Genomic DNA, 17,320 nt, shown 5'->3' on the forward strand with positions numbered 1-17,320 from the left:
TATTTTGACAGCTTCTGCACATCCACCAGTTACATGCTCACGACTTCACCCTGACCTCTGCCCAACAGCAGGGTGTGTGCAGTGTGGCTGCACCTGCAGACAGAATTGTGTACTATAAGCAAAACAGTCAATAAAAACACACCGGAAATTGATAGAAAAGCAGATTGTTAATGACGTTACAACCGCCTCAGAAAAAATCTCACCATCAGCTCTTTCCAAAAACCTTTTGCAAGCAGCTCCTTGTACCGTCTTTTTTTCACTGCATCGGAGGCAGAAGGATCAGTCATTCACACACACAGACACACACACACACAAGAGATTTCCATCATTGTTTCAGAGTTGTGTGTTTGAATACTTGTCCTTGGCACGATACATGCCAGGCTCACTGTCACGTGCCATTGCTTGAACAACAGAGAGCAGCCATCAATGATTTTATTAATAATAGTTTTCCCCTTCATAGTGGAAACAGGACAATAATAACACAACCATCAATCAGTGTTAAAGAATGAGTGATTTTGTTTACAGGTTATTGACACACTGATTGTATCATCTAGAATAGCCGACTGATGCTCACACGCCGACGAGTTTAAGCACCATATTCAAATCTTTTAGCTCTGGTTTGGTCTCCTCCACAGAAATGATCGCCAAGTAAGTGAGTCTCAATTCAGCAAAAGGCAAAATATCACTATATTTAAAACAATGCTCAGTCCCTCAGCTGTGGAATAGGTGAGAACCGTTTGAGATCTGATGGACAGCTGTCTCAACCTATCACATCAGCCCTGGTGCCTGCCACTTTCACTTTACATCAGCTCCAAGCACTTTCCAGATGTCAGTGAGAAACAAACCCAAAGGATTCCTGTTTCATGATACCAAATAATATAGAGTGCAAGCTATTTGTTGATGCTTTAAAGCAGATAAACTAAAAATGTTCTGAAGAACAGAGTTATTACTCCTATTTTAAATGTTGCCCAAGTTTGCAGTACTGTTAGGCTCATTCAAAGATTTATTACTTGCATCTGTGTTCACCAGAAACACCAGATAATTAGTTTCCACTTCACCTTTTTCCAGCTGGCCAGTGCATTGCTATTTTTCTATGTGAAGGTTAAAACACCTCCTTGGCAAAGGCTAAATATACAGTGCTCAAAAAAATTAAGTATATTATATATTACAGCATAAAATAAATTTTAGGTATACAACTAACTTAGTAAACATAAACCATTATTTCATCTGCTCTTATCCAAGTAAAAGTGACAGCAGATATCCTGGAGAGTGCCCGGTTTTTCTTTTTGTCAGTGTCCTTGTCAGCATGAAATGTTGCCTGCAGCACATTCAGGTTGCACGGGTAGCCCAGCGCCTCCAGGATGACACATCCATATGTGCCATCACCAGAAGGTTTGCTGTGTCTCTCAGCGCAGTCTCGACAGTCCTGAGGAGAAACCAGGACACGAGCTGTTGAGTCATTCCTACTATTCGGTGCCATTTCAGTGTGATCACTCTTCATCAAAAAATACAAAATTTTGAATTATTTTAACATTTCATCTAAAAGAGGGATTTTCAACCTATAAGAAAAATGTATTGGTCCAGCTAAGGATATTATATTATAATATTTTTTAAAATCAAAGTCTTTACCCATGACGTGCCAAATGTCCACCCTGTTACAGGACATTCAATTTTCTATTAATAACTGTTTTGAATACACAGTTATAGTAATATTTACATTTTCTAAAAGCTACAATGTCCCTTTTTAAAATCTGCAAGGAAATTTCATGTTACAGTGCATAGCAATAACAGGGGTGACGGTAACAGGGGGGAGATTTTATGCTAAACTTAGCCATTACTACTAGTATGATGAACAACAAGCTAGTACATGGTGACCACTAAGAACCATTTTTAACATGTTTATTAGCCATATTATAAAAATTACAAAAAAAAAATTGTTTCCACTATTATAAGCGTAACAGGTTGGACGTGTTATGCTTTGCCACATTACAAAATCTTGCTAAAACATTGAAAAAAGGGTTGATTAAAGAGTGGTACTTACTCGTCTTCTTCTTGAAAGTTTTCCCTCCAAAATATGTTACATCCGGGAGTGTCATGTGACTAAAAGAATAATCAGGTGATGTGTTCTATGGAATTCTTATCAGAGTAACAGGGGTGACAGTTGATTCAGGGACACAACATTTTTTAAAGATTTTAAGTATTAAACATGCATTAATAATAAAAAAGAACATTTGATGAGGAACATTAGAAATAAGCCAATCCAGAAATGATGAAAAATCTAGATTTATTTTTTTTTTTTTAAGTTATATTTGTAACTGAAGTCGAGCAAGCATGACTGGGGACATAGTACTTTAGTGACTTGTGCTAAAATAAAAGTAATTTACTTTTAATGTATTTATCCTGTGTATATATCAATGTGTTCTATGGTAGAGGGGGGTTAAACATACAAGAAAATGGTTTAGAAATAAGCATTAGACAAGTTTTACACTAAATATACCATATTATGTCATTAGGACTCAAATGGCACCGAATAGTAAGAATGACCCTGTTACACGAGTGCTGTACAGAACCATCAGCTTCAACAGCAGGACTGTTAACTGCTCCTTTGTTTGAGGAGGACCAGGAGGAGATCTGCCAGAGCTTGACAGGAAAAAAAATCAGGAGGGATTGGGACACTACCTGCAAAACCATTCCCTTTCTGGGAGTTGTTGCTTCTCCAGTGCAGCTGTTGTCACTTAACCACAGTGGTTTATGCTATGTGTACTGGACAGAGTAAAATCCCTGAAGTTTTACTGACTTTGTGTTATTGGATCTACTCTGTAGTCACTTAAAGAACTAATTACATTTTATTTTGAGCAGTGGATAAAGTATAACCAAAACAGTTACTGAAAACTGTCTTACTTTGAAACTTTGTGAACAAATTATGAGAGGAGATGAGATGAGATAGCCTTTATTTGTCAGTTGCAGGTCTTTTGCCCACAACCGAGATGACAGACCTTGCCGACCGTACATACAATACACAAACATCACATTGGGGAGACAGGTCAGGCGAGGAAAAAACATTGAAATGTGTAACACAAAAGGATAATACAGGAATGCACAGATATCAACACACCATAGCACAATAAACACAGACAGTTCCAGTGTGTACATCTGATCTGGGACCGCTGCAATCTTTCGACTGCGCCTCCAACTGACCCGATGTCCACATCAGAGGGGAGGTAAGCGTTGGAGGTGGTGTTGGATCCGGGGTAGGGAGGGTGATGCGTCGGTGAGTGCTTATCAGTATCAGTATATGTATGTGTGTGCGTGTCCATAGTTCAGCTGAGACAGTGTCCTTCGCCCTGCCAGGCTAAGTAAACAGTCTTCCAGCCAACCCTGGTGGCCTTGTAGGGAATGGGAAGGAACAGACTAAACACAGTCGTTATCAGGGTATTTTCTGTATGTTTAAAAGTGTCAGTTAGTGCTTTTTAAAAAAAAAAAAAAGTTAGGAACTGCTGTCTGCAATTTACAACCAGGAGACTAACAGAAAACATGCCAGCGTTGGTGCTGCATGGTGTAGTTTGTATTATACTGTTAAGGTCTGTCTAGGGACGTTGGTGTAATGACACATGTGGCCATTAAAGCCACAGTCGAATGGCGTCTCCTGCTAGGCACGACTGAGGGCTGATTAAACAACAACGACCACGTGATCCAGTATCTCATGTGACCGGCACAGAGCCGATCATGTGACTAAAATCACAGTGAGACCGGATTTGTTACTCCACCTGCCTTCGCCTGTGTTAGAAGGTGAAGTCTGTGCTGCTGCCGGTGTTTGCGACAATGAGGTGAGTTTTGAAAGAATGACGATAAGTTCATGCTCGCAGTCAGGGGCGTGCAGCCTCGCTGTGGTCGCACTGTTTTGAAATCTGAGTGTCTTGGGGGTGCTTGAGGTTCACACATCGTTGGCCAGGCCCGCATTGTGATATCTATGTTACATATATTGGCAGGCTGCTGAGAGAAACTCTGGGTGTCCTCTTACTGTGGGCCTGTCTGCACTCCGCCGCCTTCGGGGGCTGCTCGTCGTTTTTCTGCCGAAAATCTCCCCGCGTCAGCGGCCTGAACGGAGTCGACCCCGGTGCCCCTCTCTTTCTCACTCCTTATCTGGAGAAGGGCGCTATAGATGAAGGTAAACTTGTATTTGTGTTACTACGAAGTAAAGTACTATAGATTGGCTTCGTGCTTTTTGTGTTGCACATCCACAATGTGGCGATATCTCGTTCTTCCAGCCAGGAAACTGAGTCTGGTGGGAGACCTGCCAGGAGGCAATAAGTCAGTCAAGAGTTATGCTGGATACCTCACAGTCAACAAAAAATACAACAGCAACCTCTTCTTTTGGTTCTTCCCTGCTTCCATGGTAGGCCTAACTTCTTTTACCACAGGGGCTTCCCAAATTTACAGTACTCTTATTTGTGCAGTGTGACAGGAAATCACTGAGAGGACGGAGAGATTTTAGGATCAAATCTGTGTGGGGTTTTCAGAAGTCAACTTTATCTTTAGTCCCTCTGTGAAGTTGTGATATTTAGTCAGCTGCAACCAGGAATACCCAGGTTTTCCTTTGCTGATTTTTAAAGCAAAAATCCTTACAGGAAGAGAGCTTGTTTTACTTTTTAACTTACACTTGTGCCTTTTTTATTATGTCTTTTAATCATTAACTGAGTGTTTTGTTTAGTTTTTTAATTTTATTTATGAAAATGCTCCAGAGCAGTGGAGATTGACGCATTTAATGACAGCAAGTAAAGTTTGAATCTTACTGAATGTTTTTTACTAAAAAGCCTCCAGGGAAAAAAAGAATCTGGAAAGGTTCTAAACAACTTCCTTTTACCCCTGTTGGACCAGAATACATATACAACTGTGATCAGGAGTTTAAATCACATTAAAAATGAGCATGAATGTTAGGGTCACTATGAACATGATTTCTTTGCACTGTTTTTTCTCTAGGGTGGAATGATTGTGCAACACACATCTATAATTACGTAAAAAACAGGAATTGGGTCAAAAGTATACATAGAGGTTCAAATCTATTCATTCACTTAAATCTTTTAAAAAGTAGCGCTGAAGGTTCTACAATGTCTTTTAACTTGACAAGGCCTATTAACTTCTGGTTGATTGATGACAAGTGGTAGGTTCACTGTCTCAACATAAATAGGAAAAAGTTTGACACTACCTATCAGACCAATGCTCAGAACAATGGGGAAAGTCCAAGCAACTCGGTGGAAGGAGAATTATTGATTTACACAAGTTAGGAAGGTCTTTTGGGGCCATTTCTAAACACTGCAGATTCCAAAATCATAATTTTAAACAACTGTATGGCGGTAAAAGTCCACTAGGTGGCGCTAGTTTCTTAAACTTTGTGCTTGCTCTGATGTGACTGATAGGCAAACCAGGAGAAAGCTCCAGTCCTGCTCTGGCTGCAAGGTGGGCCTGGTGGCACGTCCATGTTCGGTCTCTTTGTGGAACATGGGCCGTATGTGGTGTACAAGAACATGACGGGTAAGAACTGATTTGCAGCAGCAAGACTCCCAGGTTGTTTAAACCTTCTTATAAAGTTTATATCCTCTGTCTTTGCAGTCGGTCCGAGGGATTATGCCTGGACAGCCAGATATTCAGTTTTGTACATTGATAATCCAGTATGTATTTCTGATTTATCATCACATTAAAAAAAAAAAAGCAGTATTACTTAAAATGTCATTTTCACTTGGTGCTTTTGAAACATTGAGGAAGTGTTGGGATTTTTTGTTTTCTTTTTTCTCCTCTCTCTCTAGGTTGGAACAGGTTTCAGCTTCACTGAAGATGACAGAGGTTTCGCTCAGGACCAGGATGATGTTGGCAGAGATTTGTACAAGTAAAATATGACCATCTAATTTGCATGTAGTCATTTCATTTATCTTCACAGTAATGATCGTTACTAACTCTTTTTCTTATTCTCCTCTTTTCTTTTATAAGTGCTTTGACACAGTTCTTCCAGATCTTTCCTGAATATCAGTCCAATGAGTTCTACGCAACTGGAGAGGTCAGAAAATAATTTTTCCACACTTCACAGAGCAGTATGACACGAGTAGCTATTTAAACAGAGCAACATGATTACAGGGCTAGCAGATATATGCTTACCATGCTAACCAATTAATACTTTTTGCAAAATATAATGAAATTTTAATGTCTTATTTTGTTAAGATGGCCTCCTCACCATGCAATACATTCTCTTTGCAGTCATATGCAGGGAAGTATGTTCCTGCCGTTTCTTACTACATTCATAAAAACAACCCTACTGCCAAGGTGAAAATCAACTTCAAGGGGATGGCTATTGGCGATGGACTCTGTGATCCAGAGCTGGTGCGTATGTAGAAGAATTTTATTATTTAGACGTAAACTCTGTCCTAAGATTGTTCCTGAAAGTGCTAATGTTTGATTCATAAGACATGCTTAATCATAAAACTTGCTCAGGCAGGAATGACATTTAGAACTTAAGCAGCTGTGTTGCAATTTTGTAGTTGCACAATGCCATCGCAACTCACGGTGCAGTCGGAAAACGGCCAACAGAAAAGCAAACTCTTTAGAAGACCTGATCGTGACGATGGTAGAGAAGGTTTGGTGCTGCTGCGGTGAGCGAGGTGTGGCAGAACAAAAAGAGTTTTCTAAAGGCTTGGACTTATGTGTGACCTAAACTGCCATATCCCTACGTAACCGGCAGGAAAATCTCCTGGATAAAGTCTAGAGTTGGCTTAGAAAGAGTTTAATAAAGCATTAAAGCATCTGTTTCATGAACAAGACTCATTGACTTACACATTTTTTCCCTCATATGGTCTAAATGTGTGTCTTCATTGAAACACAGGCTGCTGTGTCTTTTGCTTTCATTGTCCACACTGTACGTTCGTCCTCCACTTTGCTCATGTTTGATGCCATCTGCTCCTATATGCTGATGCAGAAAGGTGACAGTATAGTGACAGTTTACTGTTCTTCCACATCAGATGCTGGGTGGCTACGGTGAGTTCCTGTACCAAACGGGAATGATAGATGAACTCCAAAAGCAATACGTTGACCAGCAGACAGACCATGGAGTTAAGCTCATCCAGCAGGAGAAGTGGGTGGAGGCTTTTGAGGTAATGAGTTGATGTTGTTCGTCATCTACATTTGCAGTATTTTCTAATTGTTGAAGGCACACCTGTCATGGATGCCTTTTTCATTTCAATTTCAATCGTCTGACTTCAGGTCTTTGATCGTTTGCTGAATGGCGATGTAGATCCTTATCCCTCCTTCTTCCAAAATGCAACAGGTTGTACCAACTACTTCAACTACTTGATATGTCAGGTACTCGGAGTTCCTTGAAGTTCTTTTTTGTAAACTGTTGCTTTTTAACAGCTTAAAGAACTCACAAATTTCCTTTGTGTTCCTCAGGAGCCTGAGGATCAGGACTACTTCTCCCAGTTTGTGACCCTGCCTGAAGTGCGACGTGCCATCCACGTGGGCAACCTGACGTTCCACGATGGCTCTGAGGTGGAGAAGCACCTCCTGCAGGATGTCATGAAGACCATCAAACCATGGCTGGGGGTGCTGATGGACAACTACAGGGTAAAAACTGCAGGGTCATCCTTTTTTTTTTTTTTTTTTTTTTTTTTTTTTTTAAATCTAAAACGCACAAGGGGAAAATGTGAAGGGGGAGAAAAAAATCAGGATTTTGCTCATGATGTTTTATATTTAGAGTGTGAGACAAATGTTTTACTTTTATCACTTTATTTATTTATTGACAAGTGAACTGGGCATCGTTCTCAAGTCTTAACAGGAAACAATCTTAAAAAAAAAAAAGCCCAACTCAGACACTGTTGAACTTCGTTACATCATCTTCTATGGATGGGGTCCAAAAGGAAAACCTTACAGAAGACTGTAGGAGCACAAAAAGAAGCCTGATGAAAACTGGAAGCGCATTCTTCGGTCAATGAGATCAAGATAAATTTGTTCATCCCCTGGTTGGTGTGAAGCACAGAGGTGTCAGCGCTGCGTGAGTGCAAAAAGTGCTTAGGGGGATGACTTCTACAGATGACACTAGGCGTGACCGTCGATGGAGCACAATACTGGATGACGAGATGACTCGCAGTCTCCAGAACTGAGTCAGGAAAGCTTGATGAAGATTCAAAGCGCAGTGAAAGGGAGGGGGAGAGAAAAGAGAAGTGAAAACTCTGGGGTATTTTAAAGAGAAAGGTGGAGGAATGCAACACTTCCAGGAAAGAGCCGCTGAGAGGTTGTTTCTGAAGAAGAGCAGAGCACGTCTCCGGGTGACGAGGATTCAGTCTGATATCAAAAACAACAGTTGCTGTGTGTGTGTGAATCTATGGAGTCAGTTAACTGATACAAGTTGAATGTATTTATCCAGGTCTTGATGTATAGTGGTCAGCTAGATGTGATTGTGGCTGCTCCACTGACTGAGAGGTTCCTGCCCACTGTGAACTGGACCGGGGCTGCCGAGTACAAAAAAGCCCCTCGCTTCCACTGGAAGGTTCAGCCCACTGACACGGAGGTGGCGGGTTATGTTCGGCAAGTTGGAGAGTTTTATCAGGTGAGCGGATTGTGAAATAAAAGGCCAAATGCATGATCTTAAATCTCTCGGCGTTATTGAGGTTTACCGTTATCCGCTGTCTGTCTCTTCATGCAGGTCATCATACGAGGAGGAGGGCACATTCTGCCTTACGACCAACCGCAGAGGTCCTTTGACATGATTGACAGATTCTTGTCAACTCAGGGCTGGAAATGAAAAGCACGGGTGGAGAAGTGCAAATGTTCAAGCACCTTCACTTTAGAGAGCACATCGAGCACAGAGCGTTGATTTAAGACTGATTGTCACAGCTAACTTAAATCAAGTTTTTGTTTTCATCATTTTTTTGCAGAACTTTTTAAAAACCAGAGGATACATTTCTTCTAAGCGTGTGCTCTCTGATGCACACTCTTAGCTTGGATGCGATATCTGGATTGTTGCAAACAGAAATCGTAAAACTGATAAATCAGGTTAACGTCTTAAATTTTAGGGGTTCATGTTTGTTTGTTTTCTCGGGTCAGTATGAGTTAATGAATGTTGTGTGAAATCAGTGCACGCTTCGGAGACGAAATTCAATGCAGCCAAAACACATTTCACTCATATCAAGATTTCTTTTAAAAGAACTTTTAAAACGGTTCATACAATTTTTAAATGATTTCATGTATTGAAGCAAAAGGTTCTAAGCAGTTCTTTGTACCTTCCTGTGGCACTTACACTAAGATAAAAGGTTATTATATGCAAAGTGATTGAATAAAGCTTGGAGGTGTTTCTGGTCCAACTGCTACCAGTTATGAATGCATGCTTTGTTTTCAGTCACTAAAGGTGGAATTATTTTTTTCTAACACAAGTTTGATTTGTATTAAAGAACCTTTTTCTTCAATATATCCAATTCTTTTTAAAGTTTGTGTTTTGTGTTTGAATGTCTGTCACAGTCAGAAGGGACTGTAAAGCCTTAAGTGTTGAAATTACTTGAAATAAAGATGTTTCTTTTTTAAAACATCACATTGTGTTACTTACAACCTTTTGCTTGAGGCCATTAAGTGTTTTTATCATTGTGTTATATTGTGGTCTACCTCCCAGTAGATGAGAGACGGGGAAAAGCCAAAAATGATGGTGGTGCACACTTTATCTTGGAGAGGAAGTGGAGTCAGATCTGGTTAGTGTTGCTGTTTGTGGAACAGTGGTTTGTACTGTCACCTCACAGGAAGAAGGACCTGGATTCAACTCTCAACTCTGCGTGATGACCCTGCGATAGAGTGGAAACTTGTCCAAGGTGTGACTGGTCACTGGGATAGCTTCCAGTCCCTGAAAACTAAAACGAAACTATGGAAAAGAAATATAACTTCAGTAGAAGAAATGAGCGAGCAAAACCCTGTGGGTCTGAAACTAAACTGAGAAGTGAACCAATTGAGGTGGGATTTGAAAACATTGCTCGATGTGAAAGTATTGTTTGGGAAAGTGAATAAGTTGTACACCAGGGGTCATGATACTCCAAAGACAAGTCTCTGCTTGGCTGCTAACTGGCATAGATCATTGCCTCCCCAAACTGCTGTCAGTCATTAAATGCACTTTGAAAATGAAATCACTGGAGCTCTTGATCATCCGAAGTAAGGTCCTGAAAAAGTCCTCTTCATTACTTAAAGAGGTCCCTCCGCATGTGTCCACAGTAGCAGCCGGAAATGAATTTCTTACACAACAATGTTTATTTTTATTGCTTATTTGTTTCATTGTTGTGGCTAAGATTTAATTGTCTCTCTGCATCGGCAGTGATTTGGCATTTTGACAGGATTCAACAAAGATGTTTGTGTACTGAAGTTAACTGCCATGTTATTTCATCGGGCATCTATCAAGCTGTCTAGACAGTTCAATAATTAATGAGCATTCTAAACCTTTAAAGCATCTTACTATTTAATGAGCAGTCATTTTTCAAGGACAAGCATCAGCAAATGCTGTTGATCCTTTGATTGAAATATTACTTTCCTGGGTTTCAGAAACAATGACATCATGTCGCGCGAATGAATGTTACAGAACAAGTGCTTTATTTTCATACCGTAATGTAACTGCAGTGATACTTTAACATCTGTACAAATGCAAAATAAAATGGAGACAATGTAATTACGGACCAAAAGAAACAAACAAAAAAATGTACAAGGATATGCAGGCAGGAATGGATCCCATCCGTTTGTTACATATCAACAATGTACTTAAGCGCTGGGGTGAGCCTCGACGTACAGCAAAAGGCAACAAGTGCAAACATTATTTACAAACGTACCACACGTTTATTCTCCCTTCTAAAAGAAAGGTGGTTGCATTACATGTACAGGATTATAGAAATTAATATTATGTACAATATTTATACTTTTAGACTTAAAATAATACAATTACAACATCATTAATATGTAGGAATTGTTCTCTCTCACACACAGACACACTCACGCTGTACTTCCATAGCTCCTTTTTTTTGTATACCTATATAGTAACAAATGCATTTTTATTATGAACATGGATCCACTATCAGAAATGAAAACTCCTAATAATTCCAGTTGAAAGCGCGATGAGGTCATAAACATATTTTCACATGCATGAGGTTAATTTGGAATGGTCTGATCTAAACAGGGTTTTACAAACAGCCAAAATTAAGGCAAGCTTCAGTTCAGAGGGTCGGTGCAACAAAGCCCTTTTACAAAGGATTTTCTAAGACTCGTCACTCAATAATCATCTCACACACACACACTAAACAGCACGCACAGATTTTAAGGGTAAGAAACAACATGAATACATCAAATGCCTTCACAAAAACCACCATGTGGTCCGTTATGGGGAAAGTTATTTTTCAATTAAACGGGAAAGAACAAATTCAACGCTATCAGGTCCTTAATCATGCCTGGCAGTGCAAGCTCCAGGTTCCATTATTCTTTTTATGGGCATGTGAAACAAGCCAGGCATATTTTCTCTATAAAGCCAAACATAGTTACAGGTTGTCGCTGGTGTGTGAAGACAGGGAGGAGGGCTTTTTGGGGGGAGGGGGGGGGGGGGGGATCACTGAGAATTACCTCTGACCTTAATATGGCTATTCTACCCTCCGTCATAACAGAGGACAAAGTGCATAGACAGCTCTGCGATCGCTCCACCTGTGCGTGGAAAGTATTTCATCCGTCCTACTGTAAAAACACAGTGCATTGTGGTCATCATGCTCATGAACTGACATTCCTGGTCATATGGAAGTGGAAATAAAGAGGCGCTGCAGCCTAAAGGAGATGGATGTAGAAAAGGTCGCCTGTAAGAAACTCAGGAGATTTGGCCTTAGGTGTAACAGACATCTGTAAGAAAGCCCATAACAAAAATTCATAGAAAAACAAAAGAAAAAGCAGAGATAATTATGGTGATTAAAACGAAGCTATTAAATATAATAAGCCAGAAAAGCTTTTTAAGGAAGATTCAGGCACATTGTGATATCTTGGAAAGCACAAACACGAGCTGCTCTTCTTCAGGAATTGCAAGTTGTGGTGGTGGAAAAGAAAAAGAGAAAAAAAAAGATAAACAGATATATATTTTCTCACATACTTTTCTTTCTTAATACAAGTCGAACTTTGTTCTGCAGCAGGAAAGAGGGACAAAACACAAATATATATATAACAATATTCACATGCCAGACTGTGCACACACTCAATCAAATGTTATTTCATTTTGGTCTGAATGCACAACACACACACACACACACACACACACACACACACACACACACACACAACAAGAGGCCTCAACGATTAAAAAGCTTCAGTTGGTCCTGGAGAGCGGAGGACGCTGATCTCCGCTGCTGAGCTGCCTCACTGGTATCACAGTGTACAGTTCTGTCGCTGCAACAGCATCAAATGTCCTTGGCCATTCTGATCATTAATGTGGGCGTACAGTAGAAAAAAGATGATCAACACTGTGATGTATTGCTTCCGTCTGAGCATATGGTATTTTCACTGTCACGCCGTATATTATAAAGCTTTTTTTGTTTGTTTGCTTGTTTTTAAAGAATACTGCCGACAGGGAAGATTGTTAACAGTCATATATGTTTCTTGGAAAAAAAGAAAAAGGGTCATTTCACCTGCTTGCATATTCCTGTCTTCAAGACATCCGTGTTCAAAGTCTGACTTTAAACAACAAATAAAACGCAGCGACGTCCCCCTCAGTTTTTCAGATTTTTCAGTGTCTTCCACATTGCTGCAAGCTTACGCAGCTTACGGTCACTCTTTATTCAGTCCACTGGGCACATAGAGATGTAAGACCTGTATTTTTGTTTTTTAAGAGATGACAGTCTGAGGCACGCGTCTCTGTCCTCTGGTTTCATGAGCATCGTGATCAATTTTGTACCATTACAAAACAGAAAAAGTCACTGAAATGGTGCATGAGATTAACAAAAATGTCTTTCCACTAAGCACAAAAAAAGCAGAATTAAAAAAACGCGCCAAAAAACATAAAAGTTTTATGCGTTAATAGGATTGGTCTATAAAAATAGATACTGTAGCTACTGTATAAAGAACAGCCTCACAGGCCTTTGAGGTTTTTCTTGATGGAGAATGAGGAGCAGCACGTGCAGCTGGCGACCCTCAAAAAGCATGGGTGGTGGTGGTGGGGGGGGGGGGGGGGGGGGGGGGATTCGTGGCTGCAGCCGAGGTTACGGTCTCCTTCGTCCCTAGTGGATGGGGTTAATGTCTGTGCAGTGGTTGGTCTGCCCGTGCACACTGCTGCCCCCTACAGTCGTAGTGGAGGTGGTGATGGTGTTGTGCTGGATGACCTGCTGCTGGGAGCACACTGGAGCTGGACTGCCTGCAGGACTGCTCTCTGGACCTGAGGAGAAAGCAGAGACATCACTGAAGATAGAAGTGATGCGTAAAGCACGCATGTGTGAGTGCAAGTACAAAAGATAGAACCGAGGAGCTGCACACAGGGATACATAAAGTATGCATAATGGTAAAATCTAGCAAAATAAACACAGGATCTCTCATTATATTACAAAAAAAATCTTTATTAGCAGAAGAGCATTTATTTCAAACATGTGACAACCTAAGGTTACACCAAATGTCTCATCCTCCATCTCAAAATAGACGATAATGGATAACACAAAAATGGAAACGTGAATCATTCCACTCCGTAAATACGCCTGATGGATTTTGGACACATTGTAGGTGACATCTTTACACCAGTTAGACTCATCGATGAAAGTCATTCCAGCCCAGGCTGGGAGTTGGCTTTCTCTTGTACAAAAGAGCCATTCAGCCAAGGGGGGACGTGAGCCTTATTTTCCTAAAGCTGCACAGGGAGGTGACTTATCCTAATTACATGGAAATGTCACTCGAATCCGTATCAAAGGGTGGGGCTCTGATGTCATGTACGGCTGAGCTGAAGCACAGTCCAAAAATCAGTGAGATCCCAGGCATCCATTAGGGCTGTGATGTCAACGTGCAGACTGTGATGTCTTTCTCACGTTGAGGCACGGCTGCTTCTGTGCACAGAGCTGCTGTGAGATGGAAAAAATAAGTCTCAAAAGGGATTCAGACAGCCAGCTACCAGAGTGTGCAACACCCATATGTCAAAGGAAGAGTCCTGCAGCGAGCGTGGGAGCTGGATACCAGCACACTGGAACGAAAAGCCTTGCCAGTTACTGTGTGTCCATCAGACTTGTGTCTGTAGGGTTTATTCCTTTCCACCGCAGAGCTAAGGCACACAGTTAAAGGTGTGTGAGTGTGTTTATGTTTAAGCTACTCACTGAGGTAACCTTGGGACTCTTTCTGCATAGTGGTGATGGGACAGTCCTTGTGTGTGAGGAGAAGCTGCTTGAGCTGTGTCACCTCGTTCTTTAGCATTGTGACTTCATTCTGAGAAAAAGAAAAATATTTTCAGATTTCAGCGAATCAACATTTCTTGGCAACTCTCCATCCTTAACTACCTAAAAACAAACAGTAAAATACCCAGGTCATATTACCCAATATAAACAAATCAAAATCCATGGTGATGGCCCTGAGTTGCAGTTGTTACTGTACATAGATTTAGAGGCTCTAAAGGTGTTTTTTGATTTTTTTGGTTTTTACCTGAAGCTGCATGTTGGTCTGTGTGAGCTCCTCTGCCTTCTTCTCTAATGACATCACCCAAACTTTTCGCTTCTGTCTGCATCTTGTTGCAGCCGCTCTGTTTCGCTCCAGAAACTTTCGCCGACGTTCATCCGGGTCCTCGTCCACTACTCGTCTGCGCCGTCCACCACTGGGTGGCGGAGACTGCAACGTCTGCGTGGGCTGCATCTGCTGGGTTGCAGGTGACATCTGAATCACGGGAAAATGGCATTAACATTACTGACGTCCCCGATGGGGCAGCGCCTGCCTGCCACGATCCGACCACATATGTAAGCATCCTGACACAGCTGGAAAGCAGCCAGTCAGCTGTCTGCTGCAGCCGCTATGCTGCCTCAGAGCCTCCTGCCTCTAAACAACAATATATACATTACTTCCTGCAGGTATTTTATGTCTGGCAACTTCCCCAAAAACAACATCTGCTTGTACCGCCTTAAGAAGCTGGGCTGTGGGTGTCAGGAGTGAATGACTGACTAACTGACTGGGCTGATTCACTAGCTTGCCCACCTTGTTAAAGAGGTGTCAGGAGGCAGTTTTCCAACGCCCACTTCCACTCAGACTAACACCACCAGACGCAGTCAAAAGGCCCATTTCTATGCACTGACAAATCTTGACATATACTTGGCTAGGTCAAGTGTTTTCAGTCTTCAAAACATTACATTTTTATGAGAAGCATGGAAAATGCACGCCACTTTAATGGCGGCTGCACACACAGACAATGTTGTTTTAAAGCTTTAATGGTACATTTAAAACATATAGTGAAATGCACTTCATGATGTGGCACTCTGTGCTGCAAAAAGGCTTCAAAGAACGCAAGGACAAAATGCCTCTTTTTTTAATGCCGTGAGCAATACTGTCAGTTAATACTGAAACAGGTATATTCACAGATAAGACGTCCCAGAACTATAAGCCAAGGCTATCTGTTCCTCTGGTTTGTAAAACTTCTTCTGCGCTTGAAGCATGCCGTGACTACATAATTGCAAGTGGTTGGTGCAGTGGAGCAAAGTTTTCAAAAGACAGTCCTGAACATCCTTTTGTAACCGTTTCTGAACTCTTCGTGACCCCTTCTCTCCATGGCAGGCATCCAACACTGACCTGTAGCTGACCAAACAAAAAGGAAAAAATACTTTTGCGCCGGGTGCCAGGAAACTCGCTATTAAGGATGCAGCAAGGGAAAATGCGTTCATCCACTCACTCGCTGTGAATTCTAAGCATCATTTTAGCCATGCTTCTATACTAAACCACTAATAGCTGACTTCAAAACTACTCAAAAGCCTTCCAAAGGACTGGCTTGTTTTAGTCATGCTGCATACACGCTGACTTCTAGCTGTGTGAGTGATTTTAATATGCAGTGTAGTTAATGTGTTATTGAACTTGTGGCTTTGCCTTTGGGCTGCCTAAAAGCTTCTCAGCTCTCTCGGGGAGACGATTTGCTTACCTGTGAAGCAGAGTGCATCGGAGGGTGCGGTGATGTCTGATGTGGGTGCCCAGGATGAAGATGGGGGTTGTGGGAGTTGTGATGGGGATTGTGTCCCTGCGGGTGATGGTGTCCACCCTGAGCGTGGCCCTGGTTGTGGTGGTGGTGTCCGTGGTGCTGGTATGCGTGCGGAGGGGCTTGCAGGTGCTGGTGCGGGTGCGAGTGCGAGTGCATGTGATGGTGAGCGCCTTGGTCCTGCCGTGATGACATCATCTCCATCATGTGGCCCATGGAGTTCATGTTGCCGTTTGCGATGGCACCGGGGTGGTGTGAAAGTGCAGCCTTTAGCCTCTAAAGGAGACAAAGTGGACACCAAAGACAACATTTAATATAAATCTCTGGGAGTATTTCGTCATTATGTTTGTACATATTCGCCTCCATCAGTGTGATGATTAAGCGCAGACTACGACGTGACAAATGGCTTCATAAATCCACATGTCAGCAGGACAAGTCAAAGCCACTTAGGCTGTCCTTCATCTCTCCTTCAGTCCTGTCATTCTTGCTCTTTACCTTTCATGACTGCATCCCACCGGTCCCTGCTCTTCATATTCACAACAGCCCCTCTCTCTCTCTCTTATGGAGCACGTGTGTTTGTTTGTGCATTTCTGCTGGTGAGATGAGATCGCCGGTAAGGTGTGAGACCTCAGAACGCTCCCTTACTGTTGACCCAGCAACAGGTTTGTTGCTTTAACTGTGTGGTCTACTTAGCACTGACTGAGACGGTGTCTCTGAGCAGTCTGAGATGAGAACCAGAGAGAAGCACACTAAAAGTGCACTTGTGTTCCTCATGTTTACCAAATACACCTCTCCACTAGAGTGTGTTTTTCTGGGCACCGCATAAAGACGACCGCAAGCGCAAAAACCCAGCACAAACCTAGACATAAATAAAAAATGCATGACATATTTACAGTTTAATAGCTTTTAACAGGTTGCAAAACCTTATTTAATGAAGAACCTTTTTACACTAAAACACTAACACTAAAATACATGGAAATTAATTATTCCTTTTACAGTTGATCTCCTGAGACATGTTTAGTAAAAAGTTAGCAGCAAAAATGAAAAGAAAGACATTGTGTCTAAGGCTACTGTTGTGAATTCCACGTTTTCTTTTCCCTTTCCCAGTATTCTCTTTTTCCTCTCTGCTCCCTTCCCCCTTCTCCC

The 17,320-nt window shown here is 41.6% G+C and overlaps 2 protein-coding genes across 7 annotated transcripts in view; one reads left to right on the forward strand and one right to left on the reverse strand.

Moving 5' to 3' along the window:
- The first annotated feature begins 3,672 nt into the window (after positions 1-3,672).
- Positions 3,673-9,545, forward strand: cpvl (carboxypeptidase vitellogenic like). Its single transcript, XM_085422739.1, has 13 exons — positions 3,673-3,827; positions 3,990-4,168; positions 4,269-4,396; positions 5,418-5,532; positions 5,611-5,669; positions 5,805-5,884; positions 5,986-6,052; positions 6,250-6,372; positions 7,008-7,139; positions 7,249-7,347; positions 7,435-7,608; positions 8,408-8,590; positions 8,687-9,545. The coding sequence occupies exons 1-13, from the start codon at positions 3,823-3,825 to the stop codon at positions 8,783-8,785; spliced, it is 1,443 nt and encodes a 480-aa protein (XP_085278865.1). The 5' UTR covers positions 3,673-3,822; the 3' UTR covers positions 8,786-9,545.
- Positions 9,546-10,469: 924 nt separating this feature from the next.
- Positions 10,470-17,320, reverse strand: part of creb5b (cAMP responsive element binding protein 5b) — a 37,876-nt gene continuing 31,025 nt past the window's right edge. Inside the window, exons 8-11 of one of the 6 annotated variants that reach the window (XM_085422743.1) lie at positions 16,121-16,450; positions 14,647-14,856; positions 14,325-14,433; positions 10,470-13,405 (exon numbers count right to left, since the gene is read on the reverse strand). In XM_085422743.1, the coding sequence (XP_085278869.1) occupies positions 13,251-13,405; positions 14,325-14,433; positions 14,647-14,856; positions 16,121-16,450 (804 nt within the window). In that variant the 3' untranslated portion in view covers positions 10,470-13,250. The other 5 variants (XM_085422744.1, XM_085422740.1, XM_085422745.1 and 2 more) reach the window with 5 other exon arrangements.

The sequence above is a fragment of the Rhamphochromis longiceps genome, linkage group LG11 (assembly GCF_057381845.1).
Source record: "Rhamphochromis longiceps isolate RC_006_pf linkage group LG11, R_longiceps_female_GT1.1, whole genome shotgun sequence".
In the NCBI taxonomy this organism is placed as follows: Eukaryota; Metazoa; Chordata; class Actinopteri; order Cichliformes; family Cichlidae; genus Rhamphochromis; species Rhamphochromis longiceps.